At 40.7% G+C, this 18,378-nt stretch overlaps 1 protein-coding gene and 1 long non-coding RNA gene across 6 annotated transcripts in view; one reads left to right on the top strand and one right to left on the bottom strand.

Moving 5' to 3' along the window:
* The window catches only part of LOC139591291 (uncharacterized), a 258,419-nt gene that overhangs the window by 131,082 nt on the left and 108,959 nt on the right, over window positions 1-18,378 (top strand). The window lies entirely within an intron of this gene.
* The window catches only part of GLI3 (GLI family zinc finger 3), a 206,433-nt gene that overhangs the window by 127,407 nt on the left and 60,648 nt on the right, over window positions 1-18,378 (bottom strand). For 4 of the 5 annotated variants that reach the window (XM_071429792.1, XM_071429795.1, XM_071429793.1 and 1 more), the window contains one exon: window positions 12,227-12,469. In XM_071429792.1, coding sequence (XP_071285893.1) covers window positions 12,227-12,469 — 243 coding nt within the window. Of the gene's footprint in view, window positions 1-12,226; window positions 12,470-16,528; window positions 16,635-18,378 lie in introns of those variants that run through there. The other variant, XM_071429796.1, reaches the window with a different exon arrangement.

The following is an 18,378-nucleotide window of genomic DNA, read 5'->3' as shown; positions in this document are numbered from 1 at the left end:
TTTTATTCATAAAGTTGAACCACTATGTAAATAATGACAGGTTATTCTGTAGGCAACAATGCACAACTCATTATGTTAAACCTAAAGAATTCAACTTATAGGCATTGCTGAGTTTTCTAGGTAGAAATTGTATGTTGCCTATTTTTTTAAACTAAAATACACTATCACTTGTCATAATAAATTGAATTAGAACCATCAAGATGTTCAATATGGGTTCAGAAGCACTAAACTTATGGACTTCCACTGCAACATAGACAAGAGTCCCATAAACTGTTTATTACCCTCAGAACAGTAACTTTACTTTCACCTCTCAGGATCATGAATACTGTTTTCAGCAGAAACTTTGTCAGTCTTTTACTTCAGCCACCATCTTGAAGTTATAGTATCAAAATTACTTTGTAACACTTAGTTCAATTAGGGAAATAATGAATGCCTCTAGGAAAAGAGACTCCAGGTCTGAGTAACATTCCTTGCTTTGGCATCAAGGATGCAAGCCTTTTTTCCATCTTCAAGAGGCAGATCTGTAACAGAGTTACACAGAAAAATACCAAGAACAGAATATACTGGGGAGCTGGAAGGCACTTGCCTGCTATTTCATCTCCAAAACCAGGTGTGATTCCCACATGAGTAGAAATTTCAGCAAAAGCAAGCTTTGCATTTCAAAGTGGTAAATGTATTCTCATAAAAAAATCTTAATAAAGTGCCAATATCTTCTTTGAATAAATTAATGCTGATAATTGACAACATTCCCATACCTTGAACACTGACCAGAATAGCATGAATGCAACATCCACCAGTGCAGATATGGGAATAAACCAGCAAAAGGGTGATTTCTGATTCTGAAGCCAAACATCATCACTCCCCTCCTTTTAGAAGCAGAAAGGGGGGCGAGGACAAGAAAAGAAAAGAAAAAGAAAGACAGCCAAAACCAGCAGGCTAAGTAGAGTAACCGGAAGCATACAATTTACTGCTAATGGTTCAGTGTCTGCAAAGGACTGCTCAAGCTGTGCTCAACAAAAACTCAGTAATAGCCAAAGAGGGAAGTAAAAAAAGGCAAGATGTTTGGCTTTACTTTCTGTCAAATACTGTTAAATATGAGCCACTTAAAAAAATAGAATGAAAGAATCCAATAATGCTTTGTACAGGTGGTAGTGAGGTCCCTGGCTGGGCCTCCAGACAAAACCATTCCCATGTAAACCTTAAAGAGGATTAATCCTCAAGGACCACTGTAATGAGACCTTAAAAGGCTGAACAACAGCAGCCTATCACGGAGGGAAGCAGTAGCCTGCTCCCAGAAGTCTTCTCTAGCAGAGTTACATCAAAGCAAACTGGGACCAGATAGCAGGATTCTGCAAGAATCCCTTATCTCAGCGCTAGCGGATGCTTCTCCTCTGATTGTCTTGAACTGCCACCTGTCCCAGACATCTTTGAAGGCAATGCTAAGCCTGTGATGGATCTGACCTCCTTGAGCTGAGATTCTTTTATGTCTTTCTTCATTTTCTGCTCTGTTACATTCTTTCCCTGTAACGCACACTACATGAAACAAAGGGAGTTCTCACTCCTTGACTTACTGTCCCCAGCTATTTGAAAGCAAAAAAACAATGTTAAGGATTATACTTCACCCGCAATATGGAGCTGTCCTCAGGAGACAAGCCTCTTATTTTTGAGAGTTATAACTAGATGGCTTTTACACGAAGGGACTTTAAAATGAGGTTCAACATTGCTGGGAGCCAAGATATGAAAGCTGCATATCAGAGATAGCTTAAAAAAACAAAAAGGTTCATAATACAGAAGTATACGAAAAATCACATTACAAAAATGAGCAGGAAGATAACCAGGAAGCACCAAGCCTCAGAGAAAACACCAAATTATTGTAGTATATATATGCATCCCATGTTGTGCACCAATAGCCTGTAATACCAGTGTCCACCATACAGTGCCAAAATCAGCTTAGATTAAAATAAAAATAACTGGTCACTACAAATAAAACAGCAGGTCTTCCACTTGAGACACATGCCTACACTGACATAAAGTATTGCACCCAGCCCCCACGAAGGGACGTGGCTGCACCAGGAATGCTGCACATCAGGGCTGGTTTGTAACCAGGGATGTGCTGGCAGCCACACTCACGCTGACTTGGTGACAAGTACTTGCAGTAGGATCAGCCAGTTACAGAGCAGAGATAAATTCAGGGGAATAGCATCAGATTTTTATCTCATGGCTACAAGTCACCATGGTTCTAAAGAGGCTGGGCTGAGGAGGAATACTGCTACAACTCCTACCTCTGGTTTCCCACTTTTGCACTCAGTTAATTCTGAACTATTTTATAAGTCCTTTTCTTCTAAGTACATGGCACTGTCAGAAGAACAAGAAGCAAAATATAGCTAGGCTGAAGAGGATGGCTGCCTGCCAGCAGCATCTCTCAGTTCCCCAATCTGATAAAATAAAATGGTGTCATTAGTTGCAATTAGGTGGGACTCATGGAAGCTCTATGCAGCAGGATGGGAGCAGGAAGAGAAAGCACCCTTCTTGAGTGCTTTTGAAGTTCCCTAGGAAATCACAGCTGGAAGAATAAAATTCTGAATCAACCAGCTGAGCTAGACTCTGCGGAAGACTGCAGCAAACAATGAGCAGATATAGAGTATGAATAATAAGATTAAAAAAGGCATCACACGGAAAACACCGAGCAGACCCTGGCATTTTCTGGAGCCAAGACCTACTGGCACGTGTTGCCAAATAAATGTAGCCTAGAGGCAACCTCAGAAGGAATTTGAAGATGGCTTCTTCCCATCTATGAAGCAATTCCCACAACAGGGTATTGTGCTTCAAGAACACAGAGCAATGCCAGTCTAAGCACCAGGCTCCCATAGGGAAAATACAAATATCATTTCTCAACCAACAGAAGAACACACCATTTCAGATGATTGTCTCCCCAGAGAGCTGTGCCAATACCTTGTGTAACCTTAACAAACAGTATCCATGCCCACATCACTTCTTAAATGCAGCCTAGAGGCCACCCCCTCATGGGAAGGCACAACAACCTTGTGTTTTGCCAGCCTCCAGGCACAGCCCCAGCAGCACCAGGCCCAACATACCTCTGGTTCAGCAGGACCTGCATGCCCAGGCAACCCCCACGTGTAAATGCAACACAGGCAACAATCCCACAGGCTATTTACCAAAAACTTCCAGACAGGGAGGCTGGTCACAACACAGACACACAGCATGCTTTAACCCATCAGTACAGACCACCTTTTCAGAGCAGAATACATAAAAAACCACATCTATGGGAAGAAACACTACGCCAGGCCTTGTCCTCCCCGATCCTGGTTTTCAATGCACAAAGGATGAATGGCACTACTAAATGTCGGATGTGTGTTAATCTGATAAGTAACTACTGGCTTTGAAGAAATGTACTATTTCCCCAAAAGAATCGGAAACATTTTTACAGGCCAGCACTCAGATTTTTAATTTGTTCTGTGGGATCAGATGAAATCAAATCAGGCCTTTAGCCTTTATTTAAAGGGGTTTCTTCCAGTTTGCTTTATGTGTTTAAATTAAAAATAAAAAGAAATAACCAAAACCTTGTAAGAGTGAAAAAAAGCATAGACCATAGCCATTGCCAGTCTCATGCAATATAAGGACTTAGATGAGCAGGACATACGTCAGACTTTCCAAATCAAACATCCCAAATACTGGGCAGCTCAATAATTAGTTAGTAACGCATGATTAGTGCTCCTCTTTTCCCTCCTAGTTAAAAGCAAAAAAGAAATTCCGCTCCTATCACAGCAGTAATTAATGTTTTTGATGTCTGGCACCAATTTTATTGTTAACAGCACTGTTAGATCAGTGGTGTTAATGCCAACGCAAATATTGTCCAGCATGAAGAACAGCTTTGGTGCCAACAGTTTCCTATCACTGTACCATGCTGGTCCATCCCGGTAAAGTGAGCAACCAATGTTTATACATAATATAGGCCTTGATCCAAATTTCATTCATCCAAGTAACCCAATTCCATTTCAACAACAATGTCTAACAGAACTCAAGGCCAAAGCTTGAAGCTGTCTTAAGTTGTATCTGTATATAGGCTGGTGGAAAAAAAAAAACCCATACAAATCAAATTCAGTACCTTTTCACACTAGGGAGTCTGACATGCTGGAATGAAATTCAGTTCAACACATTCTAACTCATTAGTTATTTGCTTCAACACTTGGTATGGTGTTACGCTCAGCCATTACCATAATCAGCCATTTATTTTGAAGTATTTCATGTGCCATAACTTTTGGCCTGTTACCACTGGCTATTTCAGTGGGGACTGTAAATGGAGGGATAACAATGTTCAGCTCTTCATCTGAAAAATGGTAACATGGATTCTTGGGAATTATGATTTTAAATTGCAACTAGCATGAAGAACAGGTAAGATAAAAAGGTAGAATCTAAGGCAACTGGGGATTATTTCAAAGTTTATTGAAGCCAGCAGCTGTTGATTCATTGAATTCACTGGGTTCTGGATCAGCATCATTCAGCTGTTTCAGAAAAATGATGGCTCGGGGCAGCACTGAAATGTGAAAGAGAAGCTAGAATAAACAATGGGGGACCCTCTATACTACCTTATTCAGAATGAAACATGAAAGAAGCATAATTGAGATTAGAAAGCAATTCTGTTATCTGGTGAGCTATCTGTTTTGAACTCCAAAAAACTGCAAGACAATAAAAAAAAAAACAGTAAAGAAAGCAATATTGAAAGATTGTTTTGTAAGTGGTAACTCTTACTTTTAAAAGGAAGTATGAAGATGTACAAACTTGTACATACATACATTCCCACACACATATTGCCTTTCCTGCTGCTGTGTACCCAGCACCACACATGCCAATGACCACATGGCAACACAGCAGCTGTACTCTTTAAAACATAGCTATGAATACTCAATATATTGAGGATAATACTGCTTCTCTGCACTGGTGGTTTCTACCTTGGCTGCAAGCTATATTATCAGAAATCAATAAATGTAGCCAGTATAAGTCTGACTGAAGGGGTAAGCATTCCTAACATGATCTCCAGACTCAGATGTGATCCACTCAGCAAGCTCAAGAGCCCCAGTTGAGCAGTGTTTTAATAAGAGTTTATAGAGTGCTGTGTAAACTACCAAGACTAAGAGGTAAAGAGCCAGGCTAAGAGGAAGCCAATTGTGCTGGTAGGTGTGAATAAAAGGAAGTAGAGGCTATGGCTAAGTGGCTCTCCTCCTAAGTACTGAGCTCAATTAACAGGAATAAAGCTGTATCTGCCAGCAATCCTGAAAATGGTTCAGCAACCAAAGCATTTAAACCATCATAAAAGTAAAGGCCTGTTCAACCCTGGGTTCCAACAGGAGGCTAGTACTGAGAGACTTCCATGGGACAAGCTTAAAGCTGCACTTTGACAACAGGGACCATGTTGCCTTTCAAATCCCCCCTTGACAAGTCCATGGTCAATGCCATGCAGAGGGCAGGCCCATGGTGTCCACACGCTCCCATTACTCCAGTGCCCAGCTGAGGCATCCTCTATGACACAATGCCCTCCTTCTGTGCCCACACAAGGGCCAGGGGACAAGAGCAATGAAAAATAGGGCACACCCAGATCTCAAGCACCCAGAATGAAAGAGAATTAACACAAGAGAATCACAACAGAGGAGCATCCTGTACACATTAGCTACTCTGCAACCGATTTATTGCTACAGTTTTCTTAACAAAAGCTGGACAATGATAGCAGAGATGGAGCAAAAAAATCTGAATTTAAATGTTTGTTTTCTACATTTAGACACAACAGTTTAGAATTCTGGTGGCTAAATACAGACAGATAGGGCCATCTTAAATCCCTGATATATCAGGACCTTGATACAGAGTATGAATGAGATCTGTTAACAGATATGACCCAGGATACAGGGGTTGACCAGGCTGGCAGTCACACCACTTTCACAGGCATGAAAACAGCACTCAATGCCAATCTCAACTTAGGCAATTAAATTCACTCTAGTAACATTGCCCAGAGAGAACACCAATGCAAGAGAACCATCTCATATTTCTCCCCACCTTCCAGCTGCTGATGCCACTTACACTGTAGGCACACAAGATCAGCCCAAATCCACTACAGACATTCTGTTTTAAAAGCATTGTGACAAATGTCCGTGTATCAAGGGATACAACAACTTTGAAGAAGCTTTTCACTCTCTCCTGATTTAGGGACAGTGGATCTGCCTTGATGCTCAAGAGATGGATTACATTATTTCTTGGCTTTTTTTTCACAGTTCTTAACCATGATTCTGTGGCTCTGAGCAATGAATTCTGTCTCTTTCTATGAAGGCAGTATACAACAAATGCATACTGTAAAGCAGATAAAAAAGTTTTAGCTGGAAAAAATAAATCAAATCCATTAGTGGTTTTGTATTTGTCCTGTCTTCATCTTCCCCATTCTTTAAAAAAACAAACAAAAAAAAAAAACACATATAAAACCTCATCCCACAGCTTTCTTAGATGCACTTGAACAGCAAAACAAGAAAAAAGGAGACATTAAAATAAAATTTTCAAAATATTTTTAGAGTTTTGAAGTACAACAGAATTATAGAGCTACAAATAATTTATATAATTTCTTATTTCTTATTTAGAAATAAGAAATCTCCAACATTCTGTTCTACCAAATCAAACCTAACCAAACAAAAAAGAAAACAAAAACAAAAAGAAAAAAAAAAGAAAAAAAAAAACCCCAAACAAATAGCAAAACCAAAACCAAACTAACAAAAAAATCACCCAAACCTACAAGTTCACCTTTCAATTGCTCAATCACATTACACTCCAAAGCTTTCCAGATACTGGCAGTTCTGGAGTCTGTCTCATGCTGAGGAGAGAAAAAAATGCATAAGAAGGAAGAACATATCTACATACTGTAAACCTATAGGTGCATTTGTTACTTCCATATGAGACCATCACACAGGAGACACTGCTGATTTCACAGGCCTCAGGAGAAATGGGCAGGAGTACTTGTAATGAGCAGTTTGAAAAACAACACAGGAGGGTTGGAAGGCATCTTGGAGAAGCTGTTTCAACTTAGAAGCTGCTAAGCTTACAAGGTCTGCAGCACCTTCCTAAATTTCACACTGAAGCTGCCTCTGACCATAAGTTTGTATTTGAGAACAGTAATGTTTTTTGTTGGAGGCTATTGAAAGGTACTATTATATTTTAGACTTTTAATCCCAAAAATGGTTTTGCAAACACACTAATTTTTTAAACACCCACACTTCAGCTGCTTGGCTGACATGAGCAGTCTGACATTCACTTTTATAACAGAGGCTTTTTTCCTTGTGAGTTCTATTAAAAGCTTTAGATTTTACTTTTTTCAACTACTCCTACTTGACAACATTTGGAAACCACCCCATAAATCACTGTCAGTAGAGAGTTTTGTTACTAGAGTGCTCAAGCCTCTCCCCTGCAAAATGCTGCCGAGTTGAAGAATCCACATTCTCAGAGGCTAAACTCAGTTTGAAACTGAAGAGCAACTAAATGTATTTAAAGACTCTGGCCCTAGAAAGATTCTCTGGTGACATTTTCCTACCACTGTCCAACCAGCCCAGGTAGAAGCTCTCTACAAAAAGCTGTCCTGGTCTCCTGTCACCAAAAGACACTGGGAAACTAGAGGTGAAATAAGAAAAGTGCCTGCTTTGGAGCTATCCAGAAGTGCCTTGGTTGTGTCTCTTGAGTCCCAAATTATGCCAGGTAGATGACAAAGGAGGCCACCACCTACCCCTCTACAGGCCCTTTCCATGAGCCCATCTGCTGATGATGACCTGGACTGCTCTCACTGTCAAAGGTGCCACACATAGCTGGCCACTGTGGTCCAAGAGTCACTGCCATGAAAAGTCATTGCTTCCCAGTTACTGCAGTTTAAAACAGTGTTTCCAGTTTCCAGTTTGCATTTTTAGAAACAGAATCCGATTCCCCTTTTTTTTTTCTGCACTCCCTTTTCCTTTCCAATGGGGACATGAAGGAAGGGGAATTCTTGTCAACAGAAATTAAAGCTAGTAAATGAACAAGTGCACCTAGTGAACCAGCATTGTATTTTCCTTGCTGGGGTCTTTCGTTCATGCTGCAAATTGATTTTGAGGTGACACTAACACTGGGTAATCTAACTCGGGCAGTTATGCAAGGCCCAGTCCTTACAAAGCTAAGCCCAAGAACAGTCAGTGGGAACTGAGGGCAATCAATACCTTTGGAGGGCTAATCCTATGAAATGTGCAATAAGCAGTTCCCACTTCCCCAGACAGATACAGAAGCTTCAACACCAGCAAAATAAATCCTTGGTAAGAAGAGGCAAAAAAAAGGAAAGGAAAAGGAAAAAAAAAGAAAGGAACGAGTTCCTGCTTTCAGCTAGTGTAACCTCACTGAAATGAAGTGATTTACCACAAAGAGAATCCTGCAAGGGCCATACATTCCTGTATATATAAATATTTGGATCAGAGCCAAATGATCTGTCACTGCTTTTTGCTTAAGATAATTCTTCAGGTTTTGCTAATTAGGCACTAACAATTCTTTCAGACGAACTGTGTAACCCAGGGAAGAATATCAAGAGTATGTTTTAAATCAAAGTGTTTACATCAGGAATGATTCATTTTTTCCATGAGGAATGACTTGTGTGACAGGCAGTCTTAGCACTGCCATAAATCTACATGAAAATTAAAATTGTGGAAGAAAATAACAAAGGCAAGTTGCTATCCCCATCTTCCCTGCCTCAGCCCCAACTCTAGAGATGGAATTTACATTAACAAGGGGCTCCAGCTACCACTGGAATTAGTGTTTGAGAAACTCAGGATTTTAAATCCTTTTAAGAAACACTGTGATTAAGGTCAGTAACTCTGCTCTCCTCAACAAAGAAAAGGAGCTAACTCCAGCTCTTCTGTCATCTGTCCTGAAGCCTTTTGAAAGAAAAAAAACTTTTTAGAAGTTAAACAAACAAAAACAGCATCTCACTCTTCCTTTGTGAGCTGTGTTTAAATAGTGGTTAAGAAATCCATAACAAAAAAGACAGAAAATAAAAATTTCTGGGTTAGGCCTGTGTTTTCCCTTTTATCTGTTGGAGAATAGAAGGCTGTGAGCTGAGCATGGGACTACATTCACATTCTCAGTTGCTAAATGGTTGAGGGGCTCTCTGTCGGTGCAGAAGGGCTGCCAGCTCCATAGCATGTTTCATCCCAGCTGTTTGAAAAGCTGGTTCACTTGAAACATAACCATTATCCCCACCCACACTCTGCAGGAGAGCAAACTCCCCCTCAATGAGGGATTTCTTCCACATTTATGGTAACTATTACTACCAACATTTACAACATCAGTCATTTTAATTAGAAAAAAATTAAAACAAAAAAATCCTGCAATGCACAAACAGACACACACGTGTTTACATGTAAAAATGCAAAGCACTCAAGTTGTTTCTAATAACTGCAGCTCATGGAAGGAACATGCATTCTACACACAACTGACTTAAACACCCTTTTCTTTTTTTTTGTCATAAAAACATACAGATGTCTTTCTTCAAAAAAATTATTTTCCCTTTTCCTGTGTTACAGGAAGCCTGCCCACACTTTTAAATACAAAGTGGGTATAAATAGAAGCACGAATTAGGCATCTTGAGAGGTCTGTATTTTCCAGCCACAGGGAAACTAAGAAATTACTGTAAGTGTTTACACATCTGACTATGTTGAATTAAAACATTTTCTATACATGTGCCTAGCAAAACTAGCAAGAAATTAAGAGAGGCAAACAATAGCCTCTCTGGTTCTTTACCTGTTGCTACAGTGTACATTATTCAGCCTTCTTCATATGGACCACTAAAAGTGTCAGTCTTAATGCAGTCACCACTCTGATGAAAGCATATCTTACATATATAAATGATACAACCACTATGAAAATTTCAGTAAGATTGTCTGCTTTCCAATAAATCTAACTAGACATTTGTCTTTTTAGTTGTCTCTCTGTATCATAGCTATTAAAGGTAAATAAAAGCATGATGGCTCTTTTTATGACATTAATAGCTTGAGGGACCTTATAAATCAGTGAATACAAATGCACTACTCATTACAGGAGAGGGAAGCAGGTCTGTCCATCTGATGCTTTCTGACTTAAATTTCTGTTTTAAGATCTTGTTGCTCATTTAAAATTAACTCATCTCCTGTTTCTCTGCTGTTGTATGGTGGGGAACTTCTGGTGCTCTCTCAACTTCTGACATCAATGTTTTGCTAGTAGTCCACACAGCCTAACTAGCTAGCATTAATGGTCACAATACAGACACAGTAGCTTCATTAAATCTTGACAACTCTTGTCAAAAGGTGAATTTGGGAAAATAAACCAAAGTAAACTCATTGCAAACCACTCAGACACATCCTGACTGATCAGATCTTTTTCTTCTGTCAGAACCTTCAGTAATTTCAGTAACACTTTGAACAAGATTTAATGGGTGAGCTGGCAGCTGGTCAGATGGTCAAAATGGCAATCTTCCCCACTAAATGCAGCATAAGGTTTGTTGTTTTTGAGGGTTGTTTTTGTCACACATTTCATTTTTCCCCAGCTGTACTGCCTACAAACAGAGAAGCTGTTTTGCTTCCCCAATAATACTTGCTTGTTTTGTTGGGTTTCTTTTAAGCTAGATTTGGGCATTTGGTAACCAGAAGCTAGGAATGGTGCCTCCAACCCCCGAGGTAATACTTGTCTGCTCTGCTGCTCACGAGTGAACGCTTGCACTGCACATTCATGCCTCTCTGGCAGGAGTCTGCCACTGGTGTGCTGGAGTCTGCCACTGGTGTGCTGCAGCAACTGTGTGCTCCTCTACAGAGAGATGAGTAACTCCCCCAGAGGGTTTGAGCAGGTCTGTACGAGAGCAGGAGAGGAAGGTGTACAAAAACCAACTGACTACACTGAAAAAGAGCTCAAAAGCTTAACTGCAAACTTTTTTCCTAAATACTGATCTAAACTATACAGACAACAAGTGTTCATTTTCTCATAATACCTCCATCCTTATTAACAATCAGGCTCTTTTTTTTTTTTTTAAAGGAGGTTGGTGAGACTTAAGGTTGTGCAAGACATACTTTGATCTGCACCCTGATGAGTGAACATTCCCCTTTGCTGCTAGCCCAACTAATGAAGGGATAAAATTAGCTTTTATCCCTGGCACTTTCTTTAGCAAAAAAACATGCACTAATCAGCTGTCCTCACTAATCAGTCGTCTGGCTAATGACCTTTTGCCTTAAAACACTAAAATTTCTGAATGATGTTAAAAAAAAGGAAAACCAATGCAGACTGCTCTTTCTTTGTGGGTCTTAAGCCTATCATCTGGAATTGGAGACTGAAAGGTTAAATGGCAAATCTGTATCCTGACTGGGTGATAAATCTATAATCAAAAGGCACAAGCCTTGACACCTCAAGATGTACTTCATTACGACACAACTAAATGATCTTTTTTCTCTTTTTTTTGTAAACTAGAAACAGATGAAAAAAAAAATTGCTTAACTCCTTCATACTTTGCGCCTGTGGAGAAATCCACTCCACATCTGTGTTCAAGTGTCAGTTAATTTCTTACTTTTTTATTAATGCCTGAGTGAGAATTCAGAAGTTGAAACCATTTGCCTTTTTTCCTTCCCCTTACAACTTCAGGGAACTATAGCTGGGAAAGAAAATTGCAAAAACACTCCATCAAGCCTGCATTCTCAAACACACTTGTGAATGTCCAAAAAAACCCTCCAAAACAAAACAAAGAGTCCCAAAGCACAAAACTAAGCCTTCCAATTCCCCAAATTCTCAGTGTACAGGGCACAGTCCTTCTTCCTCTCAATAACATACTTTAACATTGTTTTAAAAGAGGGATTTTTAAGGCCTGTTTCATTTTCCTTCTCTGCTAGCTATAATGAGGCCCGTTTTTCTTCATGTTTTAAGGAGGTGGAGCAGAACACAACCCCGGATGGCTGAGGAGGATTAGCAACAGATGAGATGTCCTGTGGAAGTCACTTTGCAGAGGCCTGCAGTAATTTCTACCTGCAGTGCAACTGCACCCTGGTTTTTAACTTCAGGAAAAAAAAGAGATTGCATTTACCACAAACATCACTCCCTCCAGATAAAGCAGTTCTCCCCAGGGACAATGCAAAGTGACAAAATCACATTAAATTTGACAGCCTTCCAACTCTGCATCCCAAATAAGGCAGTGATCAATACTCACGGTAATGAGGGTCCATGTAGCCGTTTCGGGGGTCCATGGTAAAGAGCGTCCCGCGGTACGGTACGGAAGGTTCGGGAAGGTGCGATATAGATCCATGGATCTCCTTCTTGATTAATGAGGCCCTTTCCTCACTCGACGTGGAAGGCTCTTCACTGATCTTGCCGAGGCCTTGCCCACCCTGCGGCTGCATTGTGATCGCGTTCCTTCTCTCTCTGTGATAGGTCTGCCCAGGACTTTCATCCTCTGCAGAAAAATGAGGGAGAAGAAAGAGAGAAGGGAAGAAAAAAGAGAGACACACACTTTTAGCCCATTTATAGCAAATACAATAAAGAAAAGTTCTCCCCCCGCTGCCCTCCTCCTCCTCCTGGTGTAAGTTTGTGACAGGAGGTGCCTGTGTGGCTGTGAGGGATGGCCTGGGGACGCTTGCCCGTTCAGAGCCGGCAGCAGCCGAGCAGTAGATCACCGTCACCCATGCACTGATGCTCCTCCAGCAGGGCTATCAATTGTGCAGGAACAGACAGAGGCTTGCTGTTTCCCTGCCTCTGGGACAAGGAGACTGGGAGCTCCCTGATGGGGAGTCAAGAAATGATTTGTCACCCAGAGAAGAAGATGAACCCCACCAGTCAGGCCTAAATCATGCCCAGCCACCCACCACAGCTCTGCAGCCCAGCTCCAGGTCCCTGGGGTTTGCCTGTGTGAGGGGCTGAAGCCTTGCAAGGAGGTTGGCAGTGATCAGAACCAAGGTGGGCAGCAATAAAATGGGTACAACTGCTCAAGATACAGGACCAACAGCATCAGGTAGGCACAAGCAAGGCCACCTGCTCTGACAGTGTCACCATGTGCAGGATGGTTGCATATACTCCCCCTACCTCTTTTTCCCATATCCACAAAAACAAAGCCACAAACTCTTAATGAACAAGGGGGAAGAAAAAGCTGGGGGTAAAATAATCATAACTAAGAGCATCAAACCCAAGTCCTAGCTTGGAGTAAGCCTCTAGGCCTGTGGTACCACTTGTAAGGGGAGAAGTGCCTCCTGACCATGGCTTTACCAGTCTTCCTTGCAGACAGCTCCAGGACTAGGTGCTAAAACAACCCACTGCTCCCGCAAGAATTTTAACCCCTAGGGACTACATACACCCTTCAAAAAGCAGACAAAATGGTTCTGTTCCTCAAAATCAAGATGCGTGCTCCTAGGTACATTTCTCACATGCCATGTGGCAAAGGGGTTTTGCTAGGTACGTAAGTCTCTAATGTAAATGCTCTCCTTCAGTTGCATTATTGGTTTAAGACATAGATGTTTCTCTAAACAAGCATGATTGCTTGCTGCCTGTAATCCTTGGCCAATACCAATGCTCCAGGTACAGCCTTGTTCCATCAACCACACTGCACGTGCAAGCGTACACCAATACATCTTTAAGGAATACTGATAAAGATTCTTCATTTCGAAGTTGCTCTGCAGTTCTAGAAGTCCACAAGGAATCTCAAATTATTAAATGCTGGGTACAAAAATGGTAACTAGAAAAGGAAATGAAAACACCCTTAGGAAATAAAACTAAAGTGCCCTTACACTACAATCCACATGCAAGGAAGAATGATTGACACCAGTGCCAAGATTGCTCTTCAGTTGTCAGAGATTTGAGGTCAGGGCAAAGTTTTCACTTGTACCTTTCCCTGGTGTACTTGTTCACACAGCAAAAGCAGCAGCCAGCAACTCACTGGGTGACTACACTCAGCAAGGCTGACCAGCGTGACTCAACCTATGTGCCTTTATACGAATTAGATCAGAAACAAGGTCTGGACATACAGATACCTGGCCATTATATGCGTAAATTAGCCACACCATTGCTTTGAATGAAATGCTAACCAATTTTTTCTCTGCCTCCTCTCCCCTCAAGTAGCAACAACACAAAAACTCAGCAGCATAGCCTATTAAGCACTTAATTATTTTTCTATCTCCAAGTATTACAGCAACCAGGGTTGCTGACTTATCAGCATTTTCCAGGGACAGAATTCTTTTTGCAGCCAGTAATTCTACATACAGAGCTTTTCCAGGGTTGGATCTGAGAAGAAAGAGTTAATGGAAATAGACAACAACATTACAGAGTTTAAACCCTTTGCCCTTTCCTATTTTTTATTAATATGCACAGGCATTTGTCCCTGCTCTGGATTAGCAGGGTTTAAGGTTTCAACTTTTTACACTGAAGCTGGTTTTAGTTAGAGAACTGCAAATCAGGGACCAAAACTTTAAAACTTATATGAGGTTTTTAGAAACCTGCTTGTATAACAAAAAAAAAAAAAAAAAAAATCAGCTCAAAGATATATTTTCCATCAGGTTTCTCTTTAGCCAGAGTCTTTTATGTTAAATTTCAACCTAGAGTGAACTTTCACTGATGAGACGTAAACTCCTATAAAAACAGGGTATTACACTTCATTTGAAATTCTGACAGACTCTTAAGTAGAACAAGCTAACCAGTGCTACAACAGTTCAGAAAGAAGAAAGCTAGAGTGATTTGTGGGGCTGTATAATCACTCAGATGATCAGATAGGATTTCAGTTCTTTTACTCTTCCATATAAAGATAATATTTGTTAAAACTGCCATCCTGGGATACAACAAGAAGCTGACATTTATGTGTAGGCTCCACTTTTATACTTTTCTTCTCAAAACATGCACATGTCATGAATCAAGGTACTAGTGACTGTTATGGAAAAGGCTGATTTTTCAAATTGCTGAATTAAATTCAAAACCTACTTTCAGTAATTTAGAAACAAAAGGGAAAATATGGTTTGTTTTAATAAGGATTTCCCTTTTTTGGTTACTTGAGAAAAAAAAGAAAACAAAACTATTTTTCCTTCTGTATCAACGATCTCTCTCCCATTATAAAGTTATTGCCATGTGCCATTACAAGTCAAAACTTTCTGGATGTTTTCTGCCACACAAAAATTGCCCCAGAAGTATTTAACTAAACACGATGGCATTTTTGCAATAATAATAAGGCTTATTCATCAGACAAACAGCTCGCTAAGCACTGACTTCACACCACTGGGATGCTGGTGATGGGGGCAGATGAGAAATTTGACAGCACCCACGCTCCAGGACACTAAGAGCCAAGCAGTTTGCAGGAGCTCCCCCGGCGCCGAGCGGGAAACTCCTCTTGCAGTAATGCTGCCGGCTCTCACGGCAGGCGAGCCACTCCAGCGTGCCAAAAGGGGAAAGCTGTCTAATCTTGTTCTGGTTCAACTGAAGCGTTCAATAAAGTTTCAAGAGTAAGTGCGGGCAAGGCGCGCCAGGCCAAATTATTGACAGAAACACACTGTCCACCATGGCAACAAGTGGGATTCTAAAGCAAAAATGTAAGCAAACAGCCCACTTCTCCAGCAGCATCTGCCAAAGGGGTTTTACAGCCAAATAAGTGAGAACTGTTCTGTTACTGCTCTGCTCACGTTTTAGAAGTGACCAGCTTTAGGGTCAAAAGATCCATCTGATTTATTAAAATGTTGCTGAGAGACAAATCCCAAAGTGAAAGATGAAGCTGGTGGCAGCCCATCAACTCCAGTACAATTCCTCCCACCTTTTGCCAGTGTAAGAGTGAAGGGTTAAATAAGAAAAGAAAAAAGCAATCATGCCCAAGAGCAATCTACATAAGCTTCTCTTTCTTCACATACACCCTTTCTCTGACTTAACAAGCCAATAGCCAGAGACACATGTTAGAAGTGCCCAGTCTTGAATGATCACTTTAATCCAGGATTCTCACATCCACTGAGAAATGCCTGATTTAGTCCTGCCATTTTGATCAGAAGCCAATTTTATTAGAAGTGCTGAGCACCTCACTTAATGGAGCACCTCTCACTTAATCAAAAAGCTTTCTCAAAAAACTCACACTGGACAGCATGCCTGAGTAAACACACTTTTAATTGCACAACTAATTTACTCAGAAAGTTTTTAAAAAAATCAGCACAAGCCAAAACCTAAGGCAAAAATCCTTTAAACTTTCTTTACCTGTTGAACTTCTTTGCCTTTTTTTACCATAGACCAAGACAAAGTAGAAGCTATTTTACTTTAAAGCACCTAAAGTCAGCAACTGAAAAAAAAGTTGAAATCTATTGATAGAGCACACTAAAAGTCAATCCCAAGACACTGCAGAAACGCCCCTGATTAAACAAGACAACACCAGCCTAGTTATATCTCTTAATATGTTAAGTTTCATCACCATATTTCTGCTTGCAACTTCCAGAGAGCACTGCTATCTCATGAAAGATCTGACAGCACTTCAGCTGAGTAAGAGAAAGAACAAGGTACTTACAACTCAGTCCAAGAGACCCTGCCTGATGTTCCCTCTAAGCTCTTCTCTTCTCTTGACCAAAATTCTCTGGCTACCAGGACATGGGCATTCCTCCCTCTTTTTCTCCCTCTCCCTTCTCCCCCCCCACCACCCCCCCGCCCCCATCTCCCTCCCTCTCTCTCAAAGGCAGTGCTTCTCCCATTAGAGGAATTAAAAGTGGTTGGTGCCATGCTAAATTTAACAAGCTCATTAGTATTCTTCCTGTGTGCTTCCTAGTGAACTCTCCCTATTCAAGCAGCTCTCTCTAGCTGAGGGGTCAGGCGGCTAATCATTAAATCAAACTAATGTCACCCTATCACAATCAGCCTAAGAGAAGGACGGTTTATTATTTCAGTTTATGCTAAATAAACGGTTTTACAAATGGTCTCCAAGCAAGGTCAACAGCAGCTTCAATTACAAGACAAACTTAACAAGAGTTGCTATAAACCAAGTGCTCCATATTGACCTAAGCACAAGCTCGGCTCTGCATATTGCCACTAGCAGGATTGTACAGGAATGCATATTGTAAAATAAAGGAAAGGGTAATCTTTTCTTTGCCAGAATTTGTGACTGCACAGAGACTGCTCATTCACCTCTCCCCAACCAGATTGCTGCTCAGCTCAATTCACCCCACACAAAGGCTGAAGACCAGACCTCAATGGACCGAGTGAAACATGTTCAAAACTAGGCTCTCTATTGTGACTGAATTTCTTAACATCTTTTCAAAAAGCGGAGAATGCCTTGAGGCTAAAGGAAGAAACAGGCTAATGGTGAATTGGGAATACTGAGCAAATTTCAGAGCCCTTTCCTCCTAGCTTTTGAGGTTGAAAGCAAGCTCTTTCCTTTCAAGTTTCAAAGTCCTTTTTCCTCCCGCAGTGTCACAGAAGGATTTGAAAAGAAGGTAATTGTGCTCACAGTCCCCCTGATCAGAGCTTACGTCCTATTTCTGGTATTTCAGAATACTTCTTGCAATAATGGTGCATATAGCTCAATCCCTTAACCGTCCTGCACTCTGCAATTGCTCATTAAATGAACAATTGCTGGTATAAAATGCCTTTTATGTTCAAGGTCTGGATATAAGATAAGCATTCTAGTACTCTAAATTTGGTTTACTAAGGAAACTCTCCATCATTAAATTACAAAACTGAAATCAGAATATCAGTCTTTCCCAGAAAAGTAGCATTTTAGATGCTGTGAGCCAGAAGGAAGGGGGAAGGTGGAATGCAAAAAAGATTGACTACTTAGATTCTTAACAGAACAGATACCTAAGTAAGAAAGCCATTTCCTTCCCATTTAAGAAAGGCTAAGTTTTTGACACCTGATATTTTCTTCCTTGAAATGATGCAATAGAGCAATTGGCAGGCTCATTAGGACACCTGTACTTGCACCTTCTTGCATACACACACTTTTCACTTCTCTCTGACCACCTTAAGAGCAACATTGGAGGAAATAGATCTGTAGGATTGTGCCTGCCTTTAAAAACAGCATGTGTTGTAAGCAAAATTTTGTTTTGGGTGAGTACAGTAGCTTAAATTGGACACCCTTGGTCCCAAGTTTGTTGTTTTCCTGCATTTGGAGCAACTGCACAAGAAGCACTCTGGAAACACTAACACAGATATGAAGGATGATGCTCATAATTGGTTTTAAAAATAGACTCCATTTACACAAGAGGCTACAAAATCTGCTAGATAACAACACTGTACTCACTTTATTTGCAATGCTTAAGCATACCTTATACAAAACTTTTGTGCTTATAAATAACATACATTATCTGAGCTTACCACTGAAAATTTATAGTTTTCTATTCCTACTTGCAATGTATTTTTAGCTTA

This window comes from Agelaius tricolor, unplaced genomic scaffold (genome assembly GCF_023055355.1).
Source record: "Agelaius tricolor isolate 1412-34295 unplaced genomic scaffold, bAgeTri1.0.p SCAF_6, whole genome shotgun sequence".
Lineage (NCBI taxonomy): Eukaryota > Metazoa > Chordata > Aves > Passeriformes > Icteridae > Agelaius > Agelaius tricolor.
This window is presented reverse-complemented; position numbering and strand designations above follow the sequence as displayed.